This window comes from Pseudorca crassidens, chromosome 19, assembly GCF_039906515.1.
Source record: "Pseudorca crassidens isolate mPseCra1 chromosome 19, mPseCra1.hap1, whole genome shotgun sequence".
Classification (NCBI taxonomy): Eukaryota; Metazoa; Chordata; class Mammalia; order Artiodactyla; family Delphinidae; genus Pseudorca; species Pseudorca crassidens.
In genome coordinates this window covers 49,606,148-49,631,136 of record NC_090314.1, presented here as the reverse complement: position 1 = coordinate 49,631,136, position 24,989 = coordinate 49,606,148, and the positions used below count along the sequence as shown (strand labels likewise).

Sequence of the window (24,989 nt, the reverse complement as noted above, 5' to 3'; positions counted from 1 at the left end):
CTGAGAAATGACTCCTTGACGGGCAGCGCAGGGCAGGGCTCAGCCTTCAGGCCACTGGGAGAAAATGTTGGAACGGCCCCTCTTCCTGCTGTCACCACCTCCTCTTCCCTAGGCCACCTCCCAGGTAGACACGGCCCCTCCTCGCTCATCCGAGGAGGCAGAAACAGGAGTCTGAACAGTTTTAATATCTCAAGAGGCCTAGTGGATAAGGCTGTTAAGTCTTCTTTGCACCTCAGACCTTTGGGTGTTGAATGCTGCTGCTCTCACGCTGCCCACAGCTCTGACAGGCAGCAGGAACCTATGTCATTCATAAAGATAGGAAAGGGGTGATGTGACAGTGACCTTCGTCTAGCAAACAGTTTTTGAAACATCAGGCTGGGGAGGGGGGTAATTACAGAAGTCTTTGGTGGTAGAAGGCTTGGAACTATTTAGAGGCTATGTTTATAGATTCCATTGTTCTAAGTAATCATAAACTTCCACCCTCTTGCAAATCCAAAATACCTCAACTCCACGTCATGCCCCATGGAACAGGCCTGTACAATTAAGTCTATGTACAACATACACACACAGACACACACACACAATCACAGACACATACACACACACACACACACAATGGCAGCTGGAGACTGGGGGGCTGGGCAAAAGCTGTGGACTAAAGGATGTTGGGGGACAGATACTAGGGGCTGGGCCAAGTCATCAGCAAAACCGAGAAGAGGCTCAAGGCCGAGGGTCTCCACAGAGGCGGCCAGGCTTTGGACAGTTTCTAGGTTTGGCATTTAAATATCTAAAAAAATAGGTCTAGTCATGTTAACTGGAAAAAAGGTTATACAACTGTAAATACAGTGTGACTCCACTTAAAATATGTGCTGAGAAAAAAAGGCTGGAAAGATATACACCAAATGTCAACAGTGCTTATCTCTGTGTTGACATAAAGGGCTTTTATTTTCTTTATACTATTCTGTGTTTTCTAGATTTTCTACAATAAACATGTAGATAAGAGATTTTTAAATGTCTCTCAAAATGATACTCCCTCAAACCCATAATGGCCTTCCAAGGAAGGCTCAGGGTGAGGGCATGTGCTGGGGGGATGGGCAGGGGTGTCCCCTAGCAGTCAGTCCCTGCGTGGGCACCAGCTACTGCCTAGCTGGGGTGACGGGTCCTGACCCCGGGCCCTGTGGGCAATACTCTGGTGGCTCTGTCCACTGTTTCGAGTGGAAATGGAACTGGGGCAGGCAGGCGCCTGAGGTGACGCCGGGGTCAGTTGGCCAGTTCTACAGCCTCAGCATGCAAGGCGCCCTCCCGAGGGAACCAGAGGGCAGCCCGGAGCCTTCCATCTGGGGGACTTAGCCATTTATGGAACAGCTGGGGCAGGGCTCCAGAAGCCCAGAATGTCTGCTTCCTCTTTGCTGTCCAGAGCCCTCCTGAGTTGGTGTCCAGGCCTGGCAGGGGCTGCCTGCCATGGCAGGACAGGGGCCAGCTGCCCCGGCTGAAGGGGAGACTGGGATGGGCGCTGGGGGGTGCTGGGGCCAGAGCTCTGGGTATTTTCCAGCCTCTTCTTGGAGGAGGATGAAGACCCCCGAGAAGTGACCCCTTGACTGTCAGGAGGTGAGAGAGCTTCCCCTGTCCCTGGCTTCCCTGTGAGGGACATGGACACAGATGGGGAGGGCAGGACCTTTAATTGAATTCAGAGAGAGATGGGGAGGGGGTTCCATGTTAGGTGGCCTGGTCCCCAGGGGCCAGGGGGCCAAGGTGGTTCGTGGTCCAGAGGACTGGAGGAGGGGGGAGGAGGGGCGGGAGGGGCGGGAGGGGGAGGAGGGGCGGGAGGGGGAGGGGGAGGGGGAGGAGGTCTGGGGTGAGCCTTGAGAGCAGTGGCGGGTCGTCAGCCCATCCCCGGGCCTTCCCGGTCCCTGGGTCTCCCGGTGGCGCATTCCCCGGCAGGCCCGCCCAGCCCTCATCTCAGGAGTGTCTGAGCTCCACCTCGGAGCCAAACTGGGACCCGCTGTGGGGGTGGTGAAGGCTGTGGTGGCGGATGCTGAAGAGCCGGTAGGCGAGGCCCAGGGTGGCCACCAGCAGGGCGACGCCCAGGAAGAGCAGCACCCACTGGCCCACGCGGGCCTGCTGCTCCTCCAGGTTCAGGCCCAGGAAGCTGACACGGCCGGAGCCCGGGAAGGAGGCTTCCGAGCGAGCTGGGAAGGGAGGAAGGAGAGCGGGCGCTGGGCCGGTCCCGGGCCGCGGGCTGGCTTCCCACCCGCGCCCGCCCGGAGGTCGACCTCCCACCTGCCTGAACCTGGGGGGGCCTGGCCCTGCGCGAGCCCCAGGGCGGCCTGGGGCCGAGGGGGGTGGGTGGCGGTACCTGAGTTTGGCATCCAGTTGTACTGCGGCCAGCCCAGCTTCTCCCCGTGCCGCGTGTTCTCGGTCACGAGCCAGTCCAGCAGCGGCTTGAAGTAGGTCATCATGGCAGCGGCCGACATCTTGGGCTGGCCCGTGATGAGCCGCATGGCTTCGGGCCACGGCCGACTGAAGCCCAGCTTCATGGCGTCGCTGGGGGAGCCCCGGGAAGGGGACCGAGTCAGAGGGACAGGCCTCGGGGCTCCCTGCCCGTCTGCCCCAGCCTCGTACGGGTTCTCTCTGCACCCCACCTCCCCGCGCCAGCTTCCCTCGGCCTGAGAGGCCCGCGCAGGGCAGGTCGGGGGCGGGCTGGGGGAGGGGCTCCTCAGGCCCTGGGAAGTAGGTCAGAGGGTGGACAGCAGGCAGGGGGACACCAGAGGAGACTCACGCCAGGCGCTTCCCGGCCTCCTGGGACTGGTAGATGTCGCACTTGTGCAGGGGGCCCTTGTGGCCCGCCGCCTGACACAGCGCCTCGTGGAACTGGAACTGGATGACGAAGCTGACGAAATACCTGCGGGAGGACAGGCGAGGCCTGGGACCAGGGCGGAGGGGCGGCGTCACCGCCCCCGGCCACCACTGCCTCCGCCCCGGCACCTCCCGCCCACGCCCCCGCGGCTGCCTGCACTTGTCAGCAGGGCCTACTCTGAGCGCCTCTGGGCGTCCCTCGTGGGCGAGGAGGGGCAGGGGCACTGGCAGAGCCCTTCACGGACGGACGTGGCAGGCTGCTCTGGACGCAGCGAGGTCTCCGTCCCTGGGCTACGTGCATGGAGAGGCCGGGTGTTGCCCAAGGGGTCACCTCTCTGACGAGGCAGGGAGGCCAGCCCGAAGGACCTCCTTTATCCCAAATTTGGCAGCAGGAATTCCCTGCAGAAGTCTGCCGGTCCAGGTGGGGGTCGCCTCTCCGAGCCTGGGGAGGTTGTGAATGTCCTGAACCAGCAGGGCAGGCCCCCCGCTTTGAAGGCTGGGCACAAGCCGTGTGTCACTGACTTTCCTGGCATTTCCTAAAGTGCTTCGCCAAGGCTGCTGGTCAGAATTTGGAGTGCATCCCTCTGCGCACCCCCGCCTAGAGAATTATCTGTGCTAAGCTCGGAAGCTAACCATCACATGGGCCTGGCTTCTGTGTGAAAGTGAGTGCCAGCTTGGAAGCTCAGAAATCCTTCGGGAAGGCGGGCGGAGGCCCTCCCTGCGGGTCATCCTGGCACACTGGCCGGGTCAGGCCTGTGCTGCGCCCTTGAGTCTCCTTGGCTCCCTGCCCACCTATGCTCTCTGGAGCATCTGAGCAGGCTTTCTCTTTCTTCCTGGACTCGGGGACAGAATTCACCCACCCTATGCTTACTTATTAGGTCTTGACTATGTGCTGACGTTGTGCCAGGTGCTGGGGTGGAGGACTGGGCACAGTGGGCATAAGCCCTCCCTCACTGCCTTCCGGGGAGCACAGGAGGCAAGGGCTGGGGTGCCCTCACGGGTGGCCTGGGCTACTTGCAGCCCAGGGGCCCCCAGCCCTCTACCCTGAGGTGTCCCCAGATCCCTACCTCTGGGAAGGGCTCCAGATCCTCTAATCACCCTTCCTAGTCCCCAGCAAGTGCTCCCCTGCAGCACATGGAGGGAAAGGGGCTGCGCTGGGTGCATTCACGCTATGGCTGCATGACTCACAACGCGGCTATGTTTCTGTATTTCATTTAAGACAGTGACTTAGGGACTTCCCTGGTGGTGCAGTGGTTAAGAATCCGCCTGCCATTGCAGGGGACATGGGTTTGAGCCCTGGTCTGGGAAGATCCCACATGCCGCGGAGCAACTAAGCCCGTGCGCCACAGCTACTAAGCCTGCGCTCTAGAGCCCGCGAGCCACAACTACTGAGCCCGTGTGCCACAACCACTGAAGCCCGTGCGCCTAGAGGCCATGCTCTGCAGCAAGGGAAGCCACCGCAATGAGAAGCCCGTGTACCGCAACTAGAGAAAGCCCGCGCGCAGCAACAAAAACCCAACCTAACCAAAAATAAATAAATTTTTTAAAAGAGAAAAAAAAAGTCAGTAACTTAATAATGGTGGGTTATGGCCACCAGTTCCCAAACATGCTATGTATTCGACAGTGTGATAAGAAGTTAGCTCTTGCAATGATCCTGTGAAATAGGATTCCACAGCTGAGGAAAATGATGCTTACAGAGACTGAGGAATTTACTCAAGGAAACAGAGTTGTGGAGACGAGATTTGAACCCAGTTCTGTCTGGGCCCCAGCCTATGACCCCATGCCCCTAATAATACAGACTCCCAATCTAGCTGGGTCTCTAATCCTACTTCTAGTGGATAGAAGGTATTCCAGGTACAACTTAAGTTATATCAGAGGAAATACGTTCAGTATATAGTAAGGGAATCACAATCTTGTAAAAATAAAAAAACAGTGCTCAGGTCATGATCCGGCCGTGGGTCATGGTTAATGTTAACTAACAAAGGTCTTATAAGCATTAGCCAGTTATAGTGAAGTTTTTGTTTTCAGCTGTCAAGAGGGTGCAGGCTCTTGTCACATCACAAGAGTGAAACAACGGCCAGCCTTGGTCACAGGTGAGTGGCCCGGTCACAGGTGAGTGGCCTAGACACAGTGGGCCATGCAGCCGGGTGCCCAGGTCGCCCTGACGGTAGCTGCCGGGGGGCAGCAGCAAGGGCAGCCCGAACGCTGAGCGGAGGCGCTGCCCCTCACGGCACCCTCCTCCCTTTCCTGTTACCTGATATATGGCACGCTTGAAGGAATGTGGAACTTGGCCCCTGGGTCAAAGTCGCCTTGAGACCTGGCCACTGGGGGACAGAGGCCCTGGTACTTCAGCCTGTTGGGGAGGAAGACACATTAGAGGGAGGGTTTGGGAAGAATCAAGCCGGGAGAGTTGGTGTTTTCGATTTGAAGTATGGCACCTGCACTGGGCGCTCCAGACTCCTGTGTGCTGTGCCTCTGCGCATCACGGCACTTACACACACACACACACACCCCTAGACGCCACAGACGCAGACGCACCATGTGCACACGGATACAGGTGCAAACACCCCGCCACGGAGGCCCCCCCAGCCCACAGCAGCATTCCAGAACCTGAGGCTCCACCACTCCTGGTTGTAGTTCTCCTTGGTGATGCTTCCGTCAAACACCCTCCAGCGCCACTGGTCCACAAGATAGCTGAAGGGAACAAAGGCGATCTTGTCGAGTGCCATCTTCATCAGAAAGTTGATGTCCTCCTCTGCCAAGGGAAGGGGGCCCTGGCATCAGATCCAGGCCTGCCTCCTAGCAGTGGGGCTGTGATGGGCGCGATGGGGGGAGCGGGCGGGGCGAGCTGTACCTCTCTGGGTCCTGCGACCTGCCTCTTGGGATGGTATGGGTTTCATCCTCCCACTCTCCCTGCTGGTTGCCCCTCTTGTTCCCCACTGTTCTGTCCCAGCTCTGCCTGTGGGCTATGAAGTCTCCTCTCTCCGCCTCCCAGGCTTGCCCCTTCTTGGCCCCTCTGCCCACTAGGATCTCCCCGTTCCTCTCTCACCATAGCTGCCGTCCCCACTGCTCAGCAGGTTGATCTTGTGCAGGTGCTTGGGGGTAGACACTGAGAGGGCCAGCACATCCCCAATGGCCTCGTGAAAACCAGGGTTGGCACCCTCCCGGAAGGTCACCGGCAAGTCCTTGTACTGCATGAAATACTGTATGTGGCCCATTTCGTGGTGGGCCACCACCAGGTCCTCCATGTTCACAGTGGTGCACTGCTTGATCCTGGGAACACGGGGGTGGGGAGACGGTGTGGAAGGGGGCAGTGAGGATCCCTGGGGCAAAGGGACCTTCTGTCCTTACTGGATGCAGAGCGTACCCACAGGACTGCTTTATGCAAGGAACACAGCATTATGGGAAGGAAAGCCGAAAGGGGAAATAGAGGGAATCTGGGGGTTAGAAGCCCCGAACGTCTGGTCCTCCAGACTATTCCTCTGCCCCCAACTTCCCTGAACAACTGACTCCAGCCCACACAGCCGTGTGGCTTCCTAACTGTACGAAGTATGTGCTCTAGAGGCATGGGGACCCTCGGTCACGGTCCGTGTAGGGCTTGGGTCATGTGAGTCATGTGGTTCCTCATTACGTGCTTTGTCTCTCCCAAGACTTAGGCTTCCTGAAGGAAACAACAGCGTCTGAGCTCTTCTGCATCCCTTGTGCCCAATGCCAGCAAGGATATTCATCCCAGGATTTCTCAGGGCCAGGACTAGAGGGATATCTGCTGAGCAGTCCAAGCCAGAGGCTGCATCACTTTCCATCTTTTGTGAGCCAAAGCAATTCTCCCTTGGATCTAACCAGAACTCTTCAGCTCAGTTGACCCCCTTTGTCTGTCATTCTAGGGAAAGAGCTGCCCAGCACCCTGGTGACAATGAGGTTGGGAGCTGTCCACCTTCTGCTATGACTCCCCATACAAGGAAGATCCCCAAAGAGCCCTCACCCCCTTGATTCTGTCTGCGCCCAGCCCTACAGCTCTGGTCCTTGTGCCTTTGAAGGAAGGACCCAAGGCCAGGTGAGCCAGTGAAACTGGCTGCTTTGTTCCAGGATCTCTGTGCCCACTCTTCTCATAAGAGACACTTCATCAGCTGTGGCAGATCATCTCTGCCACTTCTCCCGAGAGGTGGAATCTTCTTTACCTTCTCTTGAAACTGGGTTGGCCTTGTGACTTGCTTTAGCCAATGAAATGTGGTAGAAGTGACCTGTCCCAATTTTAGACTTAGTCTTTAAGAGATCTGGCTACTTCTACTTTTGCTCTGGGGATGCCAGCCTCCAGGTAAAAAATAAAAAATCTGACCACCTAAGGCTGCCATACTGTGAGGAAGTCCAAGCTTTCCTGGAGAGAGATGTCCCACCAAACCCCAGCTGCTCCAGCCATGCCAGCCCAGGTGCCCAGCACGTGAGTGAAGGAGCCCAACGTGAACGTCCCTGCCCCAGCACGTGCCACACAGAGAAAAACTGAGGAACCGAACAGACAGCCGGAAGCACAGCCCCAGATAGACGGCCCCACTGAGCCACGCCAGCCCTCTCTAGCCCTGCGGAGCTCTCCACCACTGCAGAGCAGGACAAGCCATTTCCACTGTGCCTGAATTCTTGGCCCATAAAATCATGAGCGTAAGCAAATGGTTGTTTTACACCACTAGGTTTTGGGCTGGTTTGTTATGCAGCAGTAGGTAACTGAAACACTGTCCTCCAATGAAGACAGCTTCTGAGCCCATCAGTGGTGAGAGTGGATCTGTGCAAAGCCCCCACGTCCCCATGTGCCTCCGTGTTAAGGCACAGGCACTCAGGGAGAGGGCCAGCTGTACACAGGGGCCGCCTGAGAGGGAGGGAAGGCTGGCAGCTCACGTGGGGCTCACCCCCAGGACTGGGACCTTGAACGCTGGGCTGACAGAGCTGGTCAGCACTCGAGGAGACCCTGCCACAAGCCAGTGGCCAAGCTGCGGCCAGGCCCAACTCTCTTAACCCTCCGTCCCCTGTTCTGGCTGAGGAGACAGCAGCGGAGCCTGTACTTGACTCGTCTCCTTGTCCTCTGGGCTCAGGACCAGGTCCCCCTGGCCTGTAGCCCGGACATACCTGAAGTCCTTGCCGTTGAAGAAGTCCCAGGCGGAGGCGTGGCACACCACCTCCCGCCCATCGGTCGGCTTCTCCAGCATAGACTTGCTCCAGAACTCGGGGGGCACGGGCAGCAGCCCCAGGGAGGTGAAGAAATTGTCTGCTTCCTTAAACATCCTTTGGGGTGTCCAGCCCTGCAAGCAGAGGGAGCTCTGCCGAAGCTGGGGATTGTGGGGATGGACTGTGTGCCGCAGTGGGAGGGCCCTGGGAGAGGGCCAAGCTGGGAGTCTTGAATCAGAGGGCCCTCTCCCACCTGGGCAGGGTCCCCCTCCCCTGTGCCCTGGAGGAGCAGGGGTGCAAGGAGGGGGTCGGTGCGGACCTGCTTTATCATGGCCTCTGTGGCATCCATCCTGGGGGCTGAAGGGAAGGGTACTACCAAGTCATAGATGTTGGACCAGCTCTGTGCCCACATGTTCCCTGGAGGCGGGTAGAGGAAGAGATGGCGGAGAGAGGAGAGACAGGTGTTAGATCTTAGGCTCAGCACCGTCATGCAGGGGGAGGGAACACTGATCATAATCTGACCAGCCACTGCTCTGTCCCCTCCCTGTCGCCTGAGGTCAGTTTACAGGTCAGCTGGCAAGAACCACCCTCCTTTTGGAGAGGCTGATGCCTCTGCATTCACCGCAAGAGTGGAGATAAGGAAGCTATTCAGAATGAGTGGAAAGGTGCAGAAATACATTTGGAGAGGCTCTGACAGCCAAAGGGGACTAAGCTTGAGCTGACATCAAGTGGAGCCTACAGTGCAAACCAGTGAGAGTCAGAGCGAGTGAGAAGCGAGAATGGGAGGGGGGAGCGAGCCTGGGCCTGGCTGCTCTGCTCGTCTTGGGGGCTCAGCTCTAAGCCCCAGCTCCCAGGGCCAGCCGGGCACCTGTGTTCCCTCCCGGGGTCTGTGTTTCTCCGCCATGGAGCTGATATTCTCTGGTCTCACAACAGAGGGACCAAAAATGGCTGGTCTCTTGGGCTGCAAAGACCCTCTAGGCTGAGCAGAGCTAGACCCAAAGCTGGACGGGGGGTGGTCTCCCTCTGATTTGTCAATGGTCCATGGCCCCGCCTGGCCTCTCTGTTCACAGTAAGAAGCCCCCAGAAACGTGTTCCCGATGGCCCGACAGAGACAGGAACCCAGTAGCCTCTACTTTGCCGCAGTCCCCACCATCCCTTATTGTCCTCCACTGCCTGCTTCAAGTGTTCAGGGCATCTGAGTTTACAACCCCTGGAGAATGAGGCGCCCAAAGTTGAGGAGGATCTACACTCTCACAGCTCCCTTTGCCTGAATGTCGTGTCTGCCTTTCTCTCCCCACGACTACTTTCTCCATCTGTCAGAACCTCTCATCTTTCAGGGCTCTGCTCACATGCCACCTCCTGGGGAGGCCTTCTCAGCTCCCACTCACGGCCCCCTCCTCTCCCTCATGCTGCCTGGAGCTGCGACGGGTGATGTGGTCTCCCCACGACAGGCCTATGAACTCCGCCCACTGCCCCATCCCTGATGACCTGTGTAACGTGGATCTGTAGCAAACGTGGCACCAAATGCAGGGAGGGGGCTCTTCTCCCCACCCCCAGCCCCGACCCCACTCCAGCCCTGGCAACATTCCCCAGCCTCAGGTGTCATCTGCAGACCCTTCCCAGTCTGCCCTCTGCCCTCTGGCCAGCCCTGGGCTGCCCCCTCCCTCATACTGTTGACTGTCTCACTTGCCCTCACCCAGCAGGTGGGCTGGGATGGGGCCCTCCAGGTTGATGAGCTCGGACCCGTAGAAGCGATACAGGGCCCGGCGCACGTAGGCGTGCAGGTTCAGGTAGAGCGGCTGCAGCTCCTGGAAGAGGTGCTCCAGCTCGTACTCCAGGAATGGCATCTCGTACATAGATCTCCAGGAGTCCCCTCCGTCCTTGTAGCCTGCAGAGGGGACACAGCCAGGCTCTCAACACCTGACCATCCCCTGAGCGCCCTGCCTCCTCCCCCCTCACCTCTTGGGTTTCAGAGGACCTTTCTGAGGGCCTCGCGGGGGTCTGGGACCCGACAGCCAGTGACACTGGCAGAGAGGACTCACCATTGAGCCTGGCAGCCTTGTTGCTGAGCTCCACATATTGGGGGAAATATGGGAGGATGGATCTCCCCACCTTGTCTCGCCAGCCCTTCCATGCCCACAGCAGTTCTTCATAGTTCCGGGATGTGGCCATCAGATGTGTCAGATCTAGGTGGGAGGGATTGGATGGCTTTAAGCCTCCAGCTCTTGGCTCACCTCCCACCTCCTTCAGAGGTGAAATAAAACTGGAAAGGGACTGCACAGGCAGCAAGTCGAGGGAACTTGGAGACAGGCTGGTGCCCTTTCCATGGGGCTTACAGGGCGCCAGGCCCGGGGCTCAGCGCTTCCTGTACACAATCTCAGGCAACTGCAGGGCTGCAACAGCCCTGTGAGGGATGCCCTTGACCCTCTTTCCACGCAAGCGGTTTGGTGACACGGCTGCATTCCCCAGCCAGCAAGTGGCTGAGCTGGGGCACAAAGGGCCCAGACCCCAGAGCCGCTGCTCCCAACTCGTTCCCTGCCCACCACCTCCCCGGGAGAAATGGCTTGGAGGTCAAAAGACCCGAGTTCTTGTTCGGTTTCCTCCTGACCTCGAAATCACCTTGGGTGAATCACGGGACCCCTCCTTCCCTGACTATGAAATGGGGATTATGCCGGCCCAGGGGCAGGACGCCCCTGGGCAGGGACAGTGCCTCCTTCATCCCCACGTCCCCACAGGGCCCAGGGCATCTTTCCCACATTGTGACTGGACTGATTAATAAAAGAACAGCTGTGAAGGCAAAGTACAGAGATCCATTCAAGCATCATCAGGGAGCCAGAAATCTTGCGTTTGTGTCCTGTCAAAGCCGTGACTATACGAGTGGCCTCCTGGCTTAGGGATTACACGGAGCTCACATCTACCTCACAGAGCTGGGATGAGGATGGTGTGAGCTCACGTGTCGGTTCTGAAGGTGGCTCCCCTTCCTGCCCGGCCTGGCCTGAGACGGAGGCCTGAGGGCATCCACACCTCATGGACTTGTGCTCTATCCTGAAACATGCTATGCGCTACCTACTCTTCACAGACAAAGTACATTCAAGTTAATTTTATTGGGGGAAGAAACATATCTTGAGAATTTTGTCCTCTGCTGATGTGAGTGTTCTGTTTTTGTGGGTGCTTCTTATTTTTACTACTGGCAGTGACCTGATGGCCCAGCCCTGGATTAAGGGGCTGACCGATGGGGGGTGAAGGCCATACTCCCTTTAATGCTCTTCTCCATAAATGCACACAAATGCGCATCCCCTCCCCCCACTTTGCGTGCCTACCCACATACACAACCCTCAGGCCAAACCCTGTCCCAGGAAAGCTGTTTCTCTCTCCTGTTTATTTTCCATTTCCCCTTCTGTTTGTCATTGTTCTAATGTGGGAGCTGGGCGGAGGGCCAGGAAGAGACTGCTTCTGGGTGGAGACTCCTCAGGAAAAATGTTTATGCGTCTGGCTCCTCGACCCTGGGAAGCACGGGTCAGAGAGGGGAGGGGGTGTATCTGTGCGCAGGTACTGGGGTGTCGGGGCTGAGCTCCTTCAAAGAGGAGAAGGTAAGAAGGACCAGCCAGTCTCCTGCGAGAGAAAGAGGACAGGCCAGAGCTGGCCCACTCCTTCCAGTGACGAGTGGCGGCAGAGGGAGTGAAGTGGGAATGGCGTGGACGTGGCTTCTGCTGGCTGAGGCTTCAACTTCTGGGTGGAGGAGGGGGCCAGGGAAGGGCCAGGGAAGATGGGGAAGGTGGATCGGATCAAGGAAAGAGCGCAGAGGGGAGATGCCTAGAGTTACTCTCCCTACTGGGGAGTCCAAGCCCCTGAGAGATGAATTTGAGATACACCTGCTCTGAAGGGCGGAGTGGAGGGAGGAACAGAGGGGACCCAGCGGGAGCAGATGGGCGGAGCCAAGGGCAGGGCAGGGGACCAGGGCAGCGATGAAGGAGGTGTCGGTTCTAAGCAGGGGCAGAGGAGCACCACCGGTGGGAGACAGGGAAGTGAGTCTCCCGGGCGCGCGGACCCCGTGAGTCAGACGTGAACTCCGCCCTTTCACGGCCAGCACCCCTGACCTCCCCAGGCCTCCCTCTCACTCCCCACGTGTGCTCACCAGGCTCGAGCTGCAGACAAGTGCCGTTGCTATGGCACACAGAGGCCACGCTGTAAGTGGTCTCCATGTCCAGCAGGATCTGGTTGTACTGCAGGGGGAAGGAGAGGGGCGGCCAGCTTGAGCCCTGGGCTCCCTGCTCCGCCCCCGGCACCATCGTGGACCTGGGCTCTGCAGCTGAGGCGGGTGCTCCCAGAGCTCTGCCTTCTCAGTAGGTTTGTAGGTGTGTGTTGACGTGCCAGATGTCACGACACGGCAAATCGAGGAAGGGGAAGCAGCATGAAGGCCAGACGCTGTCCCCCGAGCTAGGACCCTCCCCTGACCCTGGATCCTCCGCCCCATGCGCCCCACGAGGCACACACCTGCTCCAGCTCCCTGACAGGCAGCGCCGCCCGCTGTAGATCCTGAATCTTCTTTATCATCCGCTTCATGGTGGCGTTCTGGAAGTTGGTCACGTCAAACTTCCTGGCCCAGGTGCCGTACTTGACAGTGTGGTTTGCCATCTGTACGTTCTTCTCCAGCTGAAGGCACGGGGGAACCGTATCATGAGGCCCAGGAGCTCTAGAAAGGCCTCCTGGGAGGAGGCGCCTTGAGGGGAGCCAAAGGGACTGAGGGTGTCAGGGTGGGGCCGGTTTCACCAAGTGGCTGCCTTTGCCTATGAAGACCCTCTTCGACCCGGACTGTCTATAACATCCTGTGTGCAGTACCTGCCCCTCAACAGATGGCCATTTCGAGCAAGACATCTGATGGCAGCGGCAGAGAAGGAAACCCCACCCCGTGTCCTAAAGGCTGTTAGGATAGATGCAGCCTGGTATCTGCTCTGTGGCCTCTCTGAGCCTCAGGGTCCCAGCTGTAAAATGCGAATAAGGTCACTGGTTTTGCAAGGCTGTTGAGGAATCAATGAGGCAACAGATGTCCAGTGCCAAGGAAAAGTGGCCGGCACACAGTGGGTCTTCAAGAAATGTTAGTCCTCTGCGGCTCACCTTGGTTAGTCAGCGCTCAGCCACACAGGCGGGGAGGGGGGTTGGAGGGGACGCACAGCCCTCTCAATGGTGGCAAACGGGAGCGTTCAATCTTTTTAAAAACTGACTTTAGCATCACTTATTTATCTACAAATTATTCCGTTACCAACAACGGGTTGGTTGTGAATGATAAGGCAACTTGTTTAGGCACTGGGTGTGTGCCTGAAATTGGACGCTTTTCAATATGCCATTGGGATTCTTCACAAATTCTGACAGCCTGTTCCCACTGAGGTGACGTCGGGGGGCGGAAGGGCGGCCTGCAGTGCCTTGGGTTTCAGAGGGTGGCCCCCGGGGGAGGAGCAGACGTGTGCTGAGTCTGTGCGCGAGCTCTGGTGGGGGGAAGGGGGCGTGCAGGGGCCCCTACCAGTATCTTGCTGCCCTCCTTGGTGATGTTGGTATTATAATCCCAGCTGGCCTCGGCATACTCGTTCCACACCACCCGGGATCTCCGGTCATATTCCTCCACAAACCTGCTGGCCTCAGCCTCGTCGGACACCAGGTCTGTGGGACAGAGCAGAGAGACACAGACAGGACTCCCCCTGCCCTTCCACTGCTGCCCCGGCCTCCCCGCCCCGGCCCCCAGCTGGTCCCACTTGGGCTCTGGGTTTTCGGGCTGCTGGTTGTCGAGTGGCGGGTAGTCGTCTGGCTGCTGGCTGTTCCCTGGCTGACTGACACCTGGCCGGTGGTCCCCTGGCCAGGGGCCAGCAGGGGGCGCCCACAGCAGAGCAGGAGGAGGAGGAGGAGGCGGGACAGTCCCGGAGCAGCCCAACCTTGGCCCATGGCAGCAGGAGAGCAGAGTCCTGCAGCCCCTCCCCCTGGCCTATAAGAGCGGAGCCTGCAGTGTGACCTCAGCGTGACCTCATAGAGCAGTGTGCCTGCCAGCCAACCCCCGGCCGGGGCCTCAGATCTGGGCATACCCTCCCCAGGATGCTGGGAAAGATGTGCCCACCCCACCCCAGGGCCCTGCCAACCAGCTCAGGGGGCTGCCTGGCCCTCCAGGCAGGGCGCCAGGGCCCGGCTGGGAGAAGCTGATGGGGAACCATGAACCGGGGGCCTGGTCCCGAGCCTGGAACTGAGAACCTGCGGTAGCGCCCCGCCCCAGGCTCCCTCGGGCCTTACCAATGCCCTCTGGGTAATTGTCGGGCATCGGTGGGCGCCACTGATATTCTGGCCAGCCCAGGACCTCGCCATTCTGCCGGTTCTGCTCTTGTAGCCACTGTGTGACCGGCTGGAAGTAGTTGAGCAGCGGCTGAGCGTCCAGGGAATCTGAGCCGACCATGTCCTTCAGCACCTCCTGCCAGGGCCGTGAGGAGCCTGCCTGCAGCAGTGCCCTGTCAGGCAGAGCGGGCACAGTGGGCACAGGGCTCTCGGGCCAGGGGCCACTACCGCTGCCCTGGCCCACCTGCCCCATCTCCGGCCACTTCTGCCCCCACTGGATGGCAAGAACAGCAGCATTAAGACCCAGGGCCTAGGAGCTCTGTGAAGGGGGGAACGTATGTTTTGCCCCATGCCAGCCAAGAGGCCCACTCAATAAACATTCGACGAGAGAAAGAAAGGGAGGGGGAGGGGAGAAAGGCCCCCTCCACTGGTCTGGTGGTGGTGCCCTCACTGGCATGCCCTTCACTGGTCGCTCCCCTCACTTCCCACTGCCCTCCCTGTGCCCCACACACCGGAGCTTGGCCCCCGCCTGGGTGGACTGGTAGATGTCGCACTGGTGCAGCGGGCCCTGGTGGCCCGCCTCCTTGCACAGGGCTTGATGGAGCTGGAACTGCAGGACAAAACTCACGAAGTACCTGCAGGCACAGGGTGGGCATGAGGGGGATGGTGGAGGCCCCTCGCCCAGGTCCCAGCCAGCTTCCGCTGGGCAGAGGCCAGACCAGGGGCTGCCTGGGGGAGAAGGGAGAACCGAGCTTGGCTCAGGAGAGAGGCCCCCTCAAATTCCAGGCCGTTGAGGGGTCCAGAAGGGTGTGGGAACAAGCCCTGGGAATGGGGGTCCCAGAGTAGGGGGAAGGGGACTAAAGGTGTGCTGGAAGTGGGGGCAATAGTACCTGATGTATGGTGTCACATTTGGGACATGAAACTTGGCTCCAGCGTCAAAGTGGGTTTCGTTTCGGACAACTGGAGGACAGATCCCCTGATACTTGGTTCTGGAAGAGGATGTGGTTAAATTGTCTTAGGACCCAAGGGTTGTACACAGGCTGATTTTACCTTTGCAGAAAAGTCTGCTAAGCAGACATTCCCACGGGCCATACCTTCCCCATCCTGGCGAACCAGGAGAGACTGCCTGACGGAGGAAGTTTTAGGCAGGAAAGAATGCCTTGCGGAAGAGGATGGAGGCATCATTAGAGAGGAGGGAGGCAGGAGGCAGGTTGCCCGGGAGCGGGGGGAGGGCCGTTTGGGATTAGGCCCTTCCCAGTCCTGCTTTGCTCACCGAAGATACCACCAGTCATAGTTGTAGAGGGAAGGGGGGGTACGCCCACTAAAGACCCCCCAACGCCACTGGTCCACCAAGTAGCCAAAGGGCAGGAACGCAATTTTTTCCAGTGCCATCTTTAACAAGTAATTGATGTCGCTTTCTGTGGGGAGATGAAAAGAGAGAGGTCAGAGGGAGAGGGGAGTCCAGCTGGGACAGGGTGGGCCTGGGGAGAAGCCAGCAGGAGGTGAGGCTGGGCAGACGCATAGAAGGGAGCGCCAGGCTTTGGGACCCTGGGGCCCCGCTTGGAAGAGGGAGCTTGGGCAGTGGAGTTGGGACTCAGGGTGGGCTGTGAGGGTCTGGGTGGATCCCCAAACCTGCCTGACATGGGGCAGTGAGGCAGAAACAAGAAGGGCAGAGGGGAGCGGGGACAAGTGCGGGCCTGCTGTGGGATCCAGCGGGGTCTGGGGGGGGCGGCTGCACTGGGCTCTCTCCACCCACCCCCATACCCTTGTCGTTGGTGACATGGTCCAGCAGGCCAATTTTGTGCAGATGTGCAGGAGTGGAGACGGAGAGTGCCATCACATCCCCGATGGCCTCATGGAAGCCGGGGTTGGCGCCTTGGCGCAGGGAGACGTGTTGGTCCTTGTACTGCAGGTAGTACTGCACGTGGCCCATCTCGTGGTGCACCGTGGACAGCTGGTCCATAGTGACCTGCGTGCACTGCTTGATCCTGGGGTGGGGAGAGGGCGTGGGTGAGGGTGAAGGATGGGTGGGGCAGGAACCAGAGAACAGTGGGGCTGGCGCCTGAGGGAAAGGAGCCAGGCGGGCACTGCCCCGGGGCTCGAAGGAGCGGGCGGAAACAGGCAAACACTTTCCCCTGCCCCAGCCCACACTCTGGCCTTTTCCCTCCGTTCCAAGGTACAGAGCTGACTGCCTGTCAAAGCTGCCCAGGGAAGGGACCCCGCCCCCAGCCAGTGCTGGGGCTGGGTTAGAGGCGGGCCTGGGAACTGGCTTCTCCGTGCCCAGGCTGCCTGCCCTGTGGGAGCCCCAGAACCCTCCTCCTGAATCGAGACCTGAAGTCTTTCCTGTTGTAGAAATCCCAGGCGGAGGCGTGGCACACCACCTCACGCCCGTCGCTTGGTTTCTCCAGCATGGACTCTGCCCAGAACTCAGGAGGCATGGGCAAGAGCCCTAGGGAGGTGAAGAACTCCTCTGCCACCCGGAACATGTGTGTAGCGTTCCATCCCTGGTAGGGGTGTTCGCACGGGTCAGGGGCCAGCCGCTGGAGCCCGCCATGGCTGCCCCAGGGGCACGTCTGTGGTCCCCCACCCAGCTCAGCTCCGTGCTCATGAAAAGCACCTCTGCTCTGGGGCCTCCCTTCCCAGATGTCCGGCCCCTGCTGGCTAGAGTGGATGGACCGATGCTCACAGCCCCCACTCCCGAGGGGCCCCGGAGGAGGGATTGGCAGCTCAGCGAGGACGAGGACACAGACCCCAGCTCATGGCTTGGACACACACTCCAGGCTGCTGCTCTGTAGAAAGGGAGGGACTGAGGTCCCTTCCCGTCCCTCTCCTCATGTCTTGTTCACTCCTGTGGCCCCCACCTGGCCTGACTCCGAGCTTACCTTCTGCACCATAGTACTGGTAACGTCAAGATTGGGCTTGTCAGAGAAAGGCACCACCATGTCGTAGATTTTGTCCCAGCTCTGGGCCCACATGTCCCCTAGACAGAGGAGGGGAGCCAGACAGCTTGGCTCCCAGTCCAGCCAGTGCCTGCTTCCCCATGTGTGTCACTGAACGGCACCCTGGGCGCCTGGTGTCTGGACCCAGGGTGCTGCAGGGCCACTGCCCTCTCAGCTGGCTCACACATCAGTCCTACCCACACCCCCGAGTGCTCCACGTTCCCTGGGGCTGGCAGAGGCCAAGTGTGAGCCCAGGTGATGCTGCTGGGTCCTTTCTGACGGTGCCAGGGTCCCTGCCTCCCAACCCTGACGCAGGGCCACAGGGCTGGCTTCCTGGGGCATAAACTAGGCTTATTTCTCCTCCTCCACTGGACCTGGAGCTAAAGCCTCCAGTGTGACTCCTGGCTCTGCCTTTTAATAGTTTTCTGCCCTCTGCCAAGTCACTCGCGCACCCTAAGCCTCAGTGTCCCCGTGTGAAAAGTAGGAACAGTAGTGACCATGAGAAGGGTCACCTGCTTTATGGGCTCATGTGCAGGGGATCGAGCAGTGCGGGGCTCTGAAATGTGACACACGATGAGGAGGACCCTGGACATGTGTGGTGGCAAGGCCAGGTCCTTACCCAGCAGGTGAGCAGGGATGGGTCCCCTGAGGTTGATGAATCTGTCCCCGTATCGGCGGTGCAGTGCGCGGCGGACGTAGGCGTGGAGGTTCAGGTACAGGGGCTCTAACTGATGGTACAGGTGCTCCAGATCCTCCGTGAAGGTGGGGGAGTCGTACCAGGAGCGCCAGTAGGCCCCCGTGTCTGAGAAGCCTAGCCGGAGGGTGGCGTTGGGGTGCAGCTCAGGCCCCAGGCTCTGGCACCTCCGCCTCCCAGCTACCACCTGGCCGTTCTCCCGGCTCAGGGCCAGTGTATCTGCCTGCTAGCTGGAAGGGAGAGCTTGGGGGTTGCTGCTCTACAATCTTCTAACTACGGGTTGCTCCAACTCCAGCTAAACAGATCCTAGAGAGCAGGAGAGGCAAAGTTGAGCCCTAGGGCTGGGAGGAGTGCCAGGAGCGCAGCATGAGGGCGATGGGGCTAATGCCCATTCCACCATCCACTATCTGTGTGACCTTGGACCAGTGTATGGAGTCACTGTAATAGCCGCTCTGCTTGCCTCAGGGGGCGGGGCTCAGTGGAGACAGAAGATGAGAGGGAAACGCCCACAAAAGGGACAGGGTGGCCATGCTCACCATCCTGCTTGTAGGCCGCGTTGCTGAGGGCAGTGAACTTCTGGTACAGGGGTTTCAGCGGGATGCCCACAGCGTTGTGCCAGCCCTCCCAGGCATAGAGTAGCAGGGCATAGCTTCGCGACGCAGCCAGGATGTTGGTGAGCTCTGAGACACAGGTGAGCAGGGTCAGTTTGGAGACTTCTGCGTTGAAGTCAGCAGTAGCCTTCACCAGAGCTCCCACACCGGTCCTCACCATCTCCACCTACTTCCTCAGCATCATGATACCCTCAAAGTCAAGGGCAACCTACAAGCTGGACAGGATGGCACTGGGAGCTATACAAAGTAAGGAGCCAAGCAGGGTCCTGGTTCCCAGGAAATGATTATTCTAAGGTGGCTGACACCAAGAGGACACCCACAACTTGAAACATAGGCAGACCCTTCATGGCTCCTTGGACGGAGTGGCTGACCTCAAGGCTGCCTGGTACGTGGCGGGGCGGGGGAGCTGTGGGGGGAGAGGAGGAGGTTTGCAAGGGAAGCCATGAGGGGTCTAAGGCCTGTGGAGGACTCTTGTGGGGAATGAGAGGACCCATGAAAGGGAAAACCAGGCAGCCAGGAGGAAAGCCGGTTGTGATGAGAGAGGAAAAAGCACACATGCATGTGGGGGTGGAGCGGGGGCTGGAGGCTGGAGATTCCAGAAATCAGTTTGCCTGGAGGAGCAGGGGTCTGGGGGCATCTGACAGTCCAGTCCCAATTGGAGGTTAATGCCTTTGGGTTTACCCACTCTCTCTGCAAAAACACGTCATCCTCCTGAGTGCAGCAGGCCAATGGGGAAGGGTAGGAAGCCCCCGAAGACAGAGAGAGTAGACACAGGGCAGTACCTGGGTCCAGGGACCAGCAGGTGGCAGTCTTGTTGGGGAAGCAGACCTTGGCCGTGGAGTAAATCCTGGACATGTTGCTTAGCAGAGAGTTGTACTGGGGAGTTAGAGTTGAGAAAATGTTAGCGATGAACAGCCCTTGGAGGTAATCTGGCGCCCTCTACTCTTTCCGCTGGGAGGAAAAGGGGAGATGCCTGGAGAGGGGGACGTGGCTAGGGCAAGGCCACGCTGTGGCACCCAGAGCACAGCTGAGCATGAATGCACGGATTCCACTTCCAGTGGAGCAGCCTGGGAAACTAGTGTCCTGAGAATTAGGGATCAGGGTTCAATTCTGAGCCCAGCCACCACCTTGAGCGAGGGCAAATCCCTCTCATTCTCTGACCTTGATGCCTTCTCAGCCCTTCCCAATCTTTCTGAGGAAGCCCATAAACCAAACCACCTATGGAGAAAGTTTGAAAACCCCTGTTTCATCCTTTTCTCTTTATTTGAATTTTGCTTTCTGCTCCATAATACTTGCTTTGATAGAAATGAACTTCTCTCACTCCAGCTCCAAGGAAGATCAGTACTTCAGGAATCCGTTCTGTGTTTGCGGGGCTTCCCTACAGTCGGGGCCGGTAGAGATCCCAGGGTCCCTCCCTGCCAGGCCCCACCCCTCCGGGGCAATGGGGGCACCCAGGCCACTTCTGCATCCACCGCTCCACCAGGCCCACCTGCTGCCGCTCCTCCAGGGGCAGGTTGGCAGGGCCCAGGGTGCGCACGGCACTGATGATGCGTCGCAGCGTGGGGTCGGTGAAGTGCTGCCAGATTGGGTCGAACAGAGCCTTGGCCTTCTGGCCCCAGACCTCTGAAAACTCCTGGCTGATTAGGGCTGCCTCCTCCTGTGGGTACCAGGAGGGCACGAGAGGGTAAATAGGGGAAGCCGTGGCGCGGGGGAGGGGAGGAAGGCCAAGGGCTTCAGGAGACTGGGGCTTGTGGGAGCACGGCTCCCTCCTCCTGGGCCCTCGGGGTGAAGAACTGGGGGAGTCTGCCTCAGGGAGGCGGTGGAGCAGAAACTGGGGCCAGGAGAGGCGGGGGAAGAGTGTGAACTGTGGTGAGCGATGACAGGCACAGTGAGAGAGGGGTACGTTGCAGTCGGAGAGGATGAGAACCCAGAGCAGAGCGGGCACCCTCAGCGAAGACTGCCGCTGGCCCAGCCCGTCGTCAACCCCAGGCGCTGCCACCTGGGGGGACTCGGGGTCAGAGGGGCCAGCCTCATCCATTCGGTTCCTTACTGGGCATGTGCCCAGCACTGTGCTAGGAAACCGACCGCCTGTCTTGCTGGGACGGCGTTGGGGTTGGGGGTTAGCGGGGAGGCCGGCTGGCCCAGCCCGGTCCCCACCGCTCAGGGGCCGGGGGCGCACGCGGGGCGATGACTCCCCGCCCCCCAGCGCCCGTCCGCCCGCCTGTGATTGGGCGCCCGGGCCCCGCCCCCGCCCCGGGCCCGCGCGCCCACCTGGCGCCGCGCGTTTTCCTCGGTGATGTTGGTGTCGTGCGCCCAGCTGGCGGCCGTGCTGTGGAACAGCACCTGCTCGGCGCTCGAATTGAAGCTCTTTGCGAAGACCTGCGCACCGGCCTCGTCGGCGGAAAAGTTCCCCGGCTGCAACGCGGGGTCGAGCGCCAGGACCACAGGCGGCGGTGGTGGCAGCAGCAGCAGCAGCAACGACAGCAGCGGCGGCCGCGGCCACCGGCGGCCCGACGCGGCCCCCATGGCGCGGTGCGCGGTGCAGCCTCTTCTCCCGCGCCGCGCCCGCCCCGCGGGTTATAAAACCCGACAGCCGCCGCCGCCTTCCGACACACCCTCACCTCCCCGCCCCGCCGCGCTTCCTCCTCGGCTCCAAAGTCCCCCGGCCGCTACGCGGGCCTAACGGAGCGGGGCGGGGACCGAGGCTTCCTGGCCCGCCCCAGGCAAGGGCGCCGGCCCGAGGCGGCCCCCTGCGAGATGCAGCCCGGGGGTGGCGGATGGGCCTTAGGTCAGGTTCTCACAAGGGAGGCTAGAAAGAAGCCCCCTAACGCACACACACACCTCTGAAGCTGAGGGACCCAGCAGTTTGCTGGAACACCCCAGCCTGCCAGCGTGCCCTCCCCTTCCATCTCACAGCCTCGGCGCAGGGACCCGGGGCCCAGCGGTCTCTGACGCTCAATCTCCCGGCCTCGCCGCCCCAGGGCTCTCTGGACTCGGGAGTGACAAAGTGGGGGAGCTGTCCGCAGTGCCGCTAGTGCTGCCGGATAGGGTTAAGGATGGTCGCCCGGTCCAGCTTCTTCACGAGGCCCTGGGGGGAGAGGGTGTGGCCTGCGCGGGTAGGGGAGAGTTTAGCTTCCGCAGGCGCCTGGGGCGGTGCTCAGAGCCCCCGGCTCACCTGCGGACTGGGGAAGGGGGGCTGTCAGAAGGCGGGGGGAAGAATAGAGGAGCTGTTCTGGGAGGAGGGGGCGGGTAATAAAGCCAAAGGAGCACTGGCACACCTGCTTTCTTCACAGGAGCTGTCATTCGCTCAGGCAGAAACAGTCACAGACTTGCCGACTTTGAGAGCTAGCTACAAAGATGAGCGCAGAGATGACAGCAACCTCTCCTTCAACAGGGGAAGACATGAAGACTCAGGTTGAATGGCTTGCTCCAAGTCACTCCAGGTCTCCACACTCCCCATCAGTCTTTCCCTGTCTCACCACGCGTTCCTCCAAGTGACAAGCACGGGGGAGGAAGGAGAGTGGCATCCTCTTGAGGCGGCTGGGGAGGCTGAGGGCTCGCCCCTAACTCCTCAGCATCATGGTGTCTGTCCCCAGAGGCGGGAGGACCTACCCCCAGCAGACGCCGACAAAGGTGTGGGCAGGGCGACGGAGGAAGCACAGGCTGGGCAGAGGGAGCAGGGAAGGAGTCAGTGACAGCTGCTCAGGAGACCCAACCCATCCGCAGCTTGGGCACCTTGGGAATCACCTGGGCTCCTGGGTATCTGTGTGCAGGATGGCGCCTGGGGCTCTGAGGGACACGTGGGCTCGCTGTGCTCTCCGGAGTGTGTGCAGGAGGCTGTGTGGCCCGAGGCCGTGCTGAGCTGCCAGATGACATGGTGCCAGGGTGGTGTGTGAAAGGGGGGGTGAGGGAGGAAGGCGGGGAGAAGAGGAGGGTGGCTGCCCCAGCCCTAGGAGGGGGAGCAGGGCATCGTCAGTGCTGTTGTTCAACAGTGTGGGGGAAGGCGGGAGGGGAGGAAGAGGAGTCCTGGGCCCCTGGCTTTCCTTCACTCCAGCGGACACTTCAGGGCTGGCGAACTGGACACCTGTGATCAGAGCAGCCCCATCGAGGGCAGGGGCCCGGCTGAGGGCGATGCAGTGAGCCTGGCCTCTCTTCCTCAGAACTCGCCAGCTCTCGAGTGGCTCTAACAACTGTGTTCTCCAGGCTTTGAGGGCAATGGGCCGTGTGTGCACAGTGAGCTGCTGTCTGCTGGGAGAGAGCAGTCTCTCCACCAGCTAAGGCATGGGTGGGGGGGATTTTGTGAGTGGCACCCCTTCAGGGCCCAAAGAAGGGGTCCTGGAGCGGAAGGATGGGCAGAGGGGGTAGAGAGCCTGGCGCTTAGCTTGTGACCGGGGAGCCCTTCTCTTCTACCAGGAAAGAAACAGCGTGGAAAGCTGAAGGGTTTGAGCAGGTCTGAGCAGGGCCTTGTCTCTGAAGAGCTCTCGAGCGCCGTGTCTGGGAGGCGGGTAGGGCAGGGGTTTTGCTCCACGGCCCATCCTCAGCTCTAAGGTGGCCTCGTGACGCTGTCTATGGAGCATCTGGGTTCAGCATGGAGCAGCCTCGGCCTCATTGGAAAACCATAAGAGCAAAGGCTAAATGGGGCTGGAAGATAATCTAAAAGTAAATACAACTTACATCTGGATAGCATTTTAGACCTTTCTGAATTCTTTTGTGTAAGTGATCTTATTTGATATTTATAATAACCTTGAGAGGTAGTAAAGAGATAAGGTCCTTTGTTCAGTCAGCTACCTCCCAGCTGCCATCAAAACAATGGAGATGGCTCTGAATCCTGCAGGAGGATGTAATTATGACCCCCCAGAGGCCTGACCCACCAAGGAAATGCAGTCTGCTTGGGAGAGCTCCCCATCTCTCCACCTCTCTTCCAGGGGAGGACAGGTCACAAGTCACCACAGTTTGAGAAAAATATCCCTTAGAAAATATGCCCAACAATGGAATAAAATTGAGACCTGACCAAGAAACACATGAAAAGATGCTCAACTCCATCAGTCATCGCAGAAGTGCAAATCAAACCACAGTGAGATACCACTTCACACCCACCAAGAGGCCTAAAGTCAAAAAGACAGACGATAACAAATGTTGAGGATACGGAGAAATTGGAGAACTTATACGTTGCTGGTGGGATTGTAAAATAGTACAGCCACTTTGGAAAAAACATCGGCAGTTCCTCAAAACTTTAAACAGAGATGCCATGTGACCCTGCAATTCCATTCCTAAGCATGACAGCCCCAAATGGGAAATAACCTAAATGTCCACCAACTGATGAAGAGATAATCAAAATGTGGTGTATTCATACCACAGAATATTATTCAGCCATAGAAGAAATGAAGAATTGACTATTTGCTACAGCATGGATAAGCCTCTAAAACATGATGCTAAGTGAAAGGCCACATGTTGTATAAATCCATTTACATGAAATGTCTGGAATAGGCAAACCCATAGAGACAGAAAGTAGATGAGTGGTTGCCAGAGGCTTGGGGGAGAGGGAATGGGAGTGACTGCCAATGCTATGGAGTTTCTTTATGAGATGATGAAAATGTTTTGAAATTAGTAGTTGCACAACTCTGAATATACTAAATATACTAAAAACCACCAAATCATACAATTTAAAAGGGGGAATGTTATAGCACATGAATTATATCTCAATAAAGCTGTTATTAAAAAATACGCCCGAATGTTGACTTTTGTCATTCTATGTTCATCAGGAATCTCACGATTATTGATTGGTTTTCAGAGGAGCCGTGGTTCTCTCACTGGATACCCACCTGCTCTTCTTTGTTTAGCCAAAACCTACCCATCTCTCAAAGACCAGATCAAGTCCTGCCTCTAACATGAGCAGCTCTAGCTCCTCAACCAATGATAACCTCGCCTTTCGATATTTATTCAGCATTAACTCACATGGACTCCAAAAGCCAGGTGTAGGGGAGATAGCACTGGATCGGGAGCCAGAAAAATCTGGGCCACACTTACAAGCCTTATGACCTGAGCAAAATAACCTCTCTGAGCCTCAGTTTCCTCATGTGTAAAACAGCTATAGACATTTTTACCCATTCTCCCTCTAAGGGTTGCTCCCTGAGTTGAGGAAGAGCTAAGGCACCAGTGCGGCGGGGGCAGGGGGAGACAAGAATAGGCTGAGTGTGGACAGGCGGCCAGAGCAGGGACCCGGTTATCTTGAGACGAGAACCCAGTGCAATTGTTGGGTATTGGTGACAGGCTTTCATTTTTTAAAGTGTCCTCTTATAATGTAATATATGTTACATAGAATATAAGTAGTATGTATATATGATATCTAATGTATATGTAAGTTATGAAGCATAATAAAGTGAGGACCCATAAATCCACTGCCCAACATTACTCTTGTCTAGC

General features: G+C 58.5%; 1 protein-coding gene across 2 annotated transcripts; it reads right to left on the bottom strand.

Moving 5' to 3' along the window:
- Window positions 1–850: 850 nt before the first annotated feature.
- On the bottom strand, window positions 851–21,627 carry ACE (angiotensin I converting enzyme). Of its 2 annotated transcripts, XM_067714200.1 has the most exons (25): window positions 20,838–21,627; window positions 20,056–20,223; window positions 19,349–19,442; window positions 18,492–18,635; window positions 17,881–18,072; window positions 17,205–17,302; window positions 16,654–16,826; window positions 16,087–16,310; window positions 15,596–15,740; window positions 15,213–15,311; window positions 14,835–14,957; window positions 14,284–14,495; window positions 13,529–13,665; window positions 12,505–12,663; window positions 12,146–12,233; window positions 10,053–10,196; window positions 9,707–9,898; window positions 8,330–8,427; window positions 7,972–8,144; window positions 5,906–6,129; window positions 5,467–5,611; window positions 5,111–5,209; window positions 2,780–2,902; window positions 2,357–2,544; window positions 851–2,189 (listed from the first exon to the last, which is right to left on the bottom strand). In XM_067714200.1, the coding sequence occupies exons 1-25, from the start codon at window positions 21,090–21,092 to the stop codon at window positions 1,960–1,962; spliced, it is 3,927 nt and encodes a 1,308-aa protein (XP_067570301.1). In that variant the 5' UTR covers window positions 21,093–21,627; the 3' UTR covers window positions 851–1,959. The 2 variants fall into 2 exon arrangements, with proteins under 2 accessions (XP_067570301.1, XP_067570302.1); XM_067714201.1 differs by lacking the exons at window positions 14,284–14,495; window positions 14,835–14,957; window positions 15,213–15,311; ... (7 more) ...; window positions 20,056–20,223; window positions 20,838–21,627 and adding an exon at window positions 13,758–14,214.
- Between the last annotated feature and the right edge of the window lie 3,362 nt (window positions 21,628–24,989).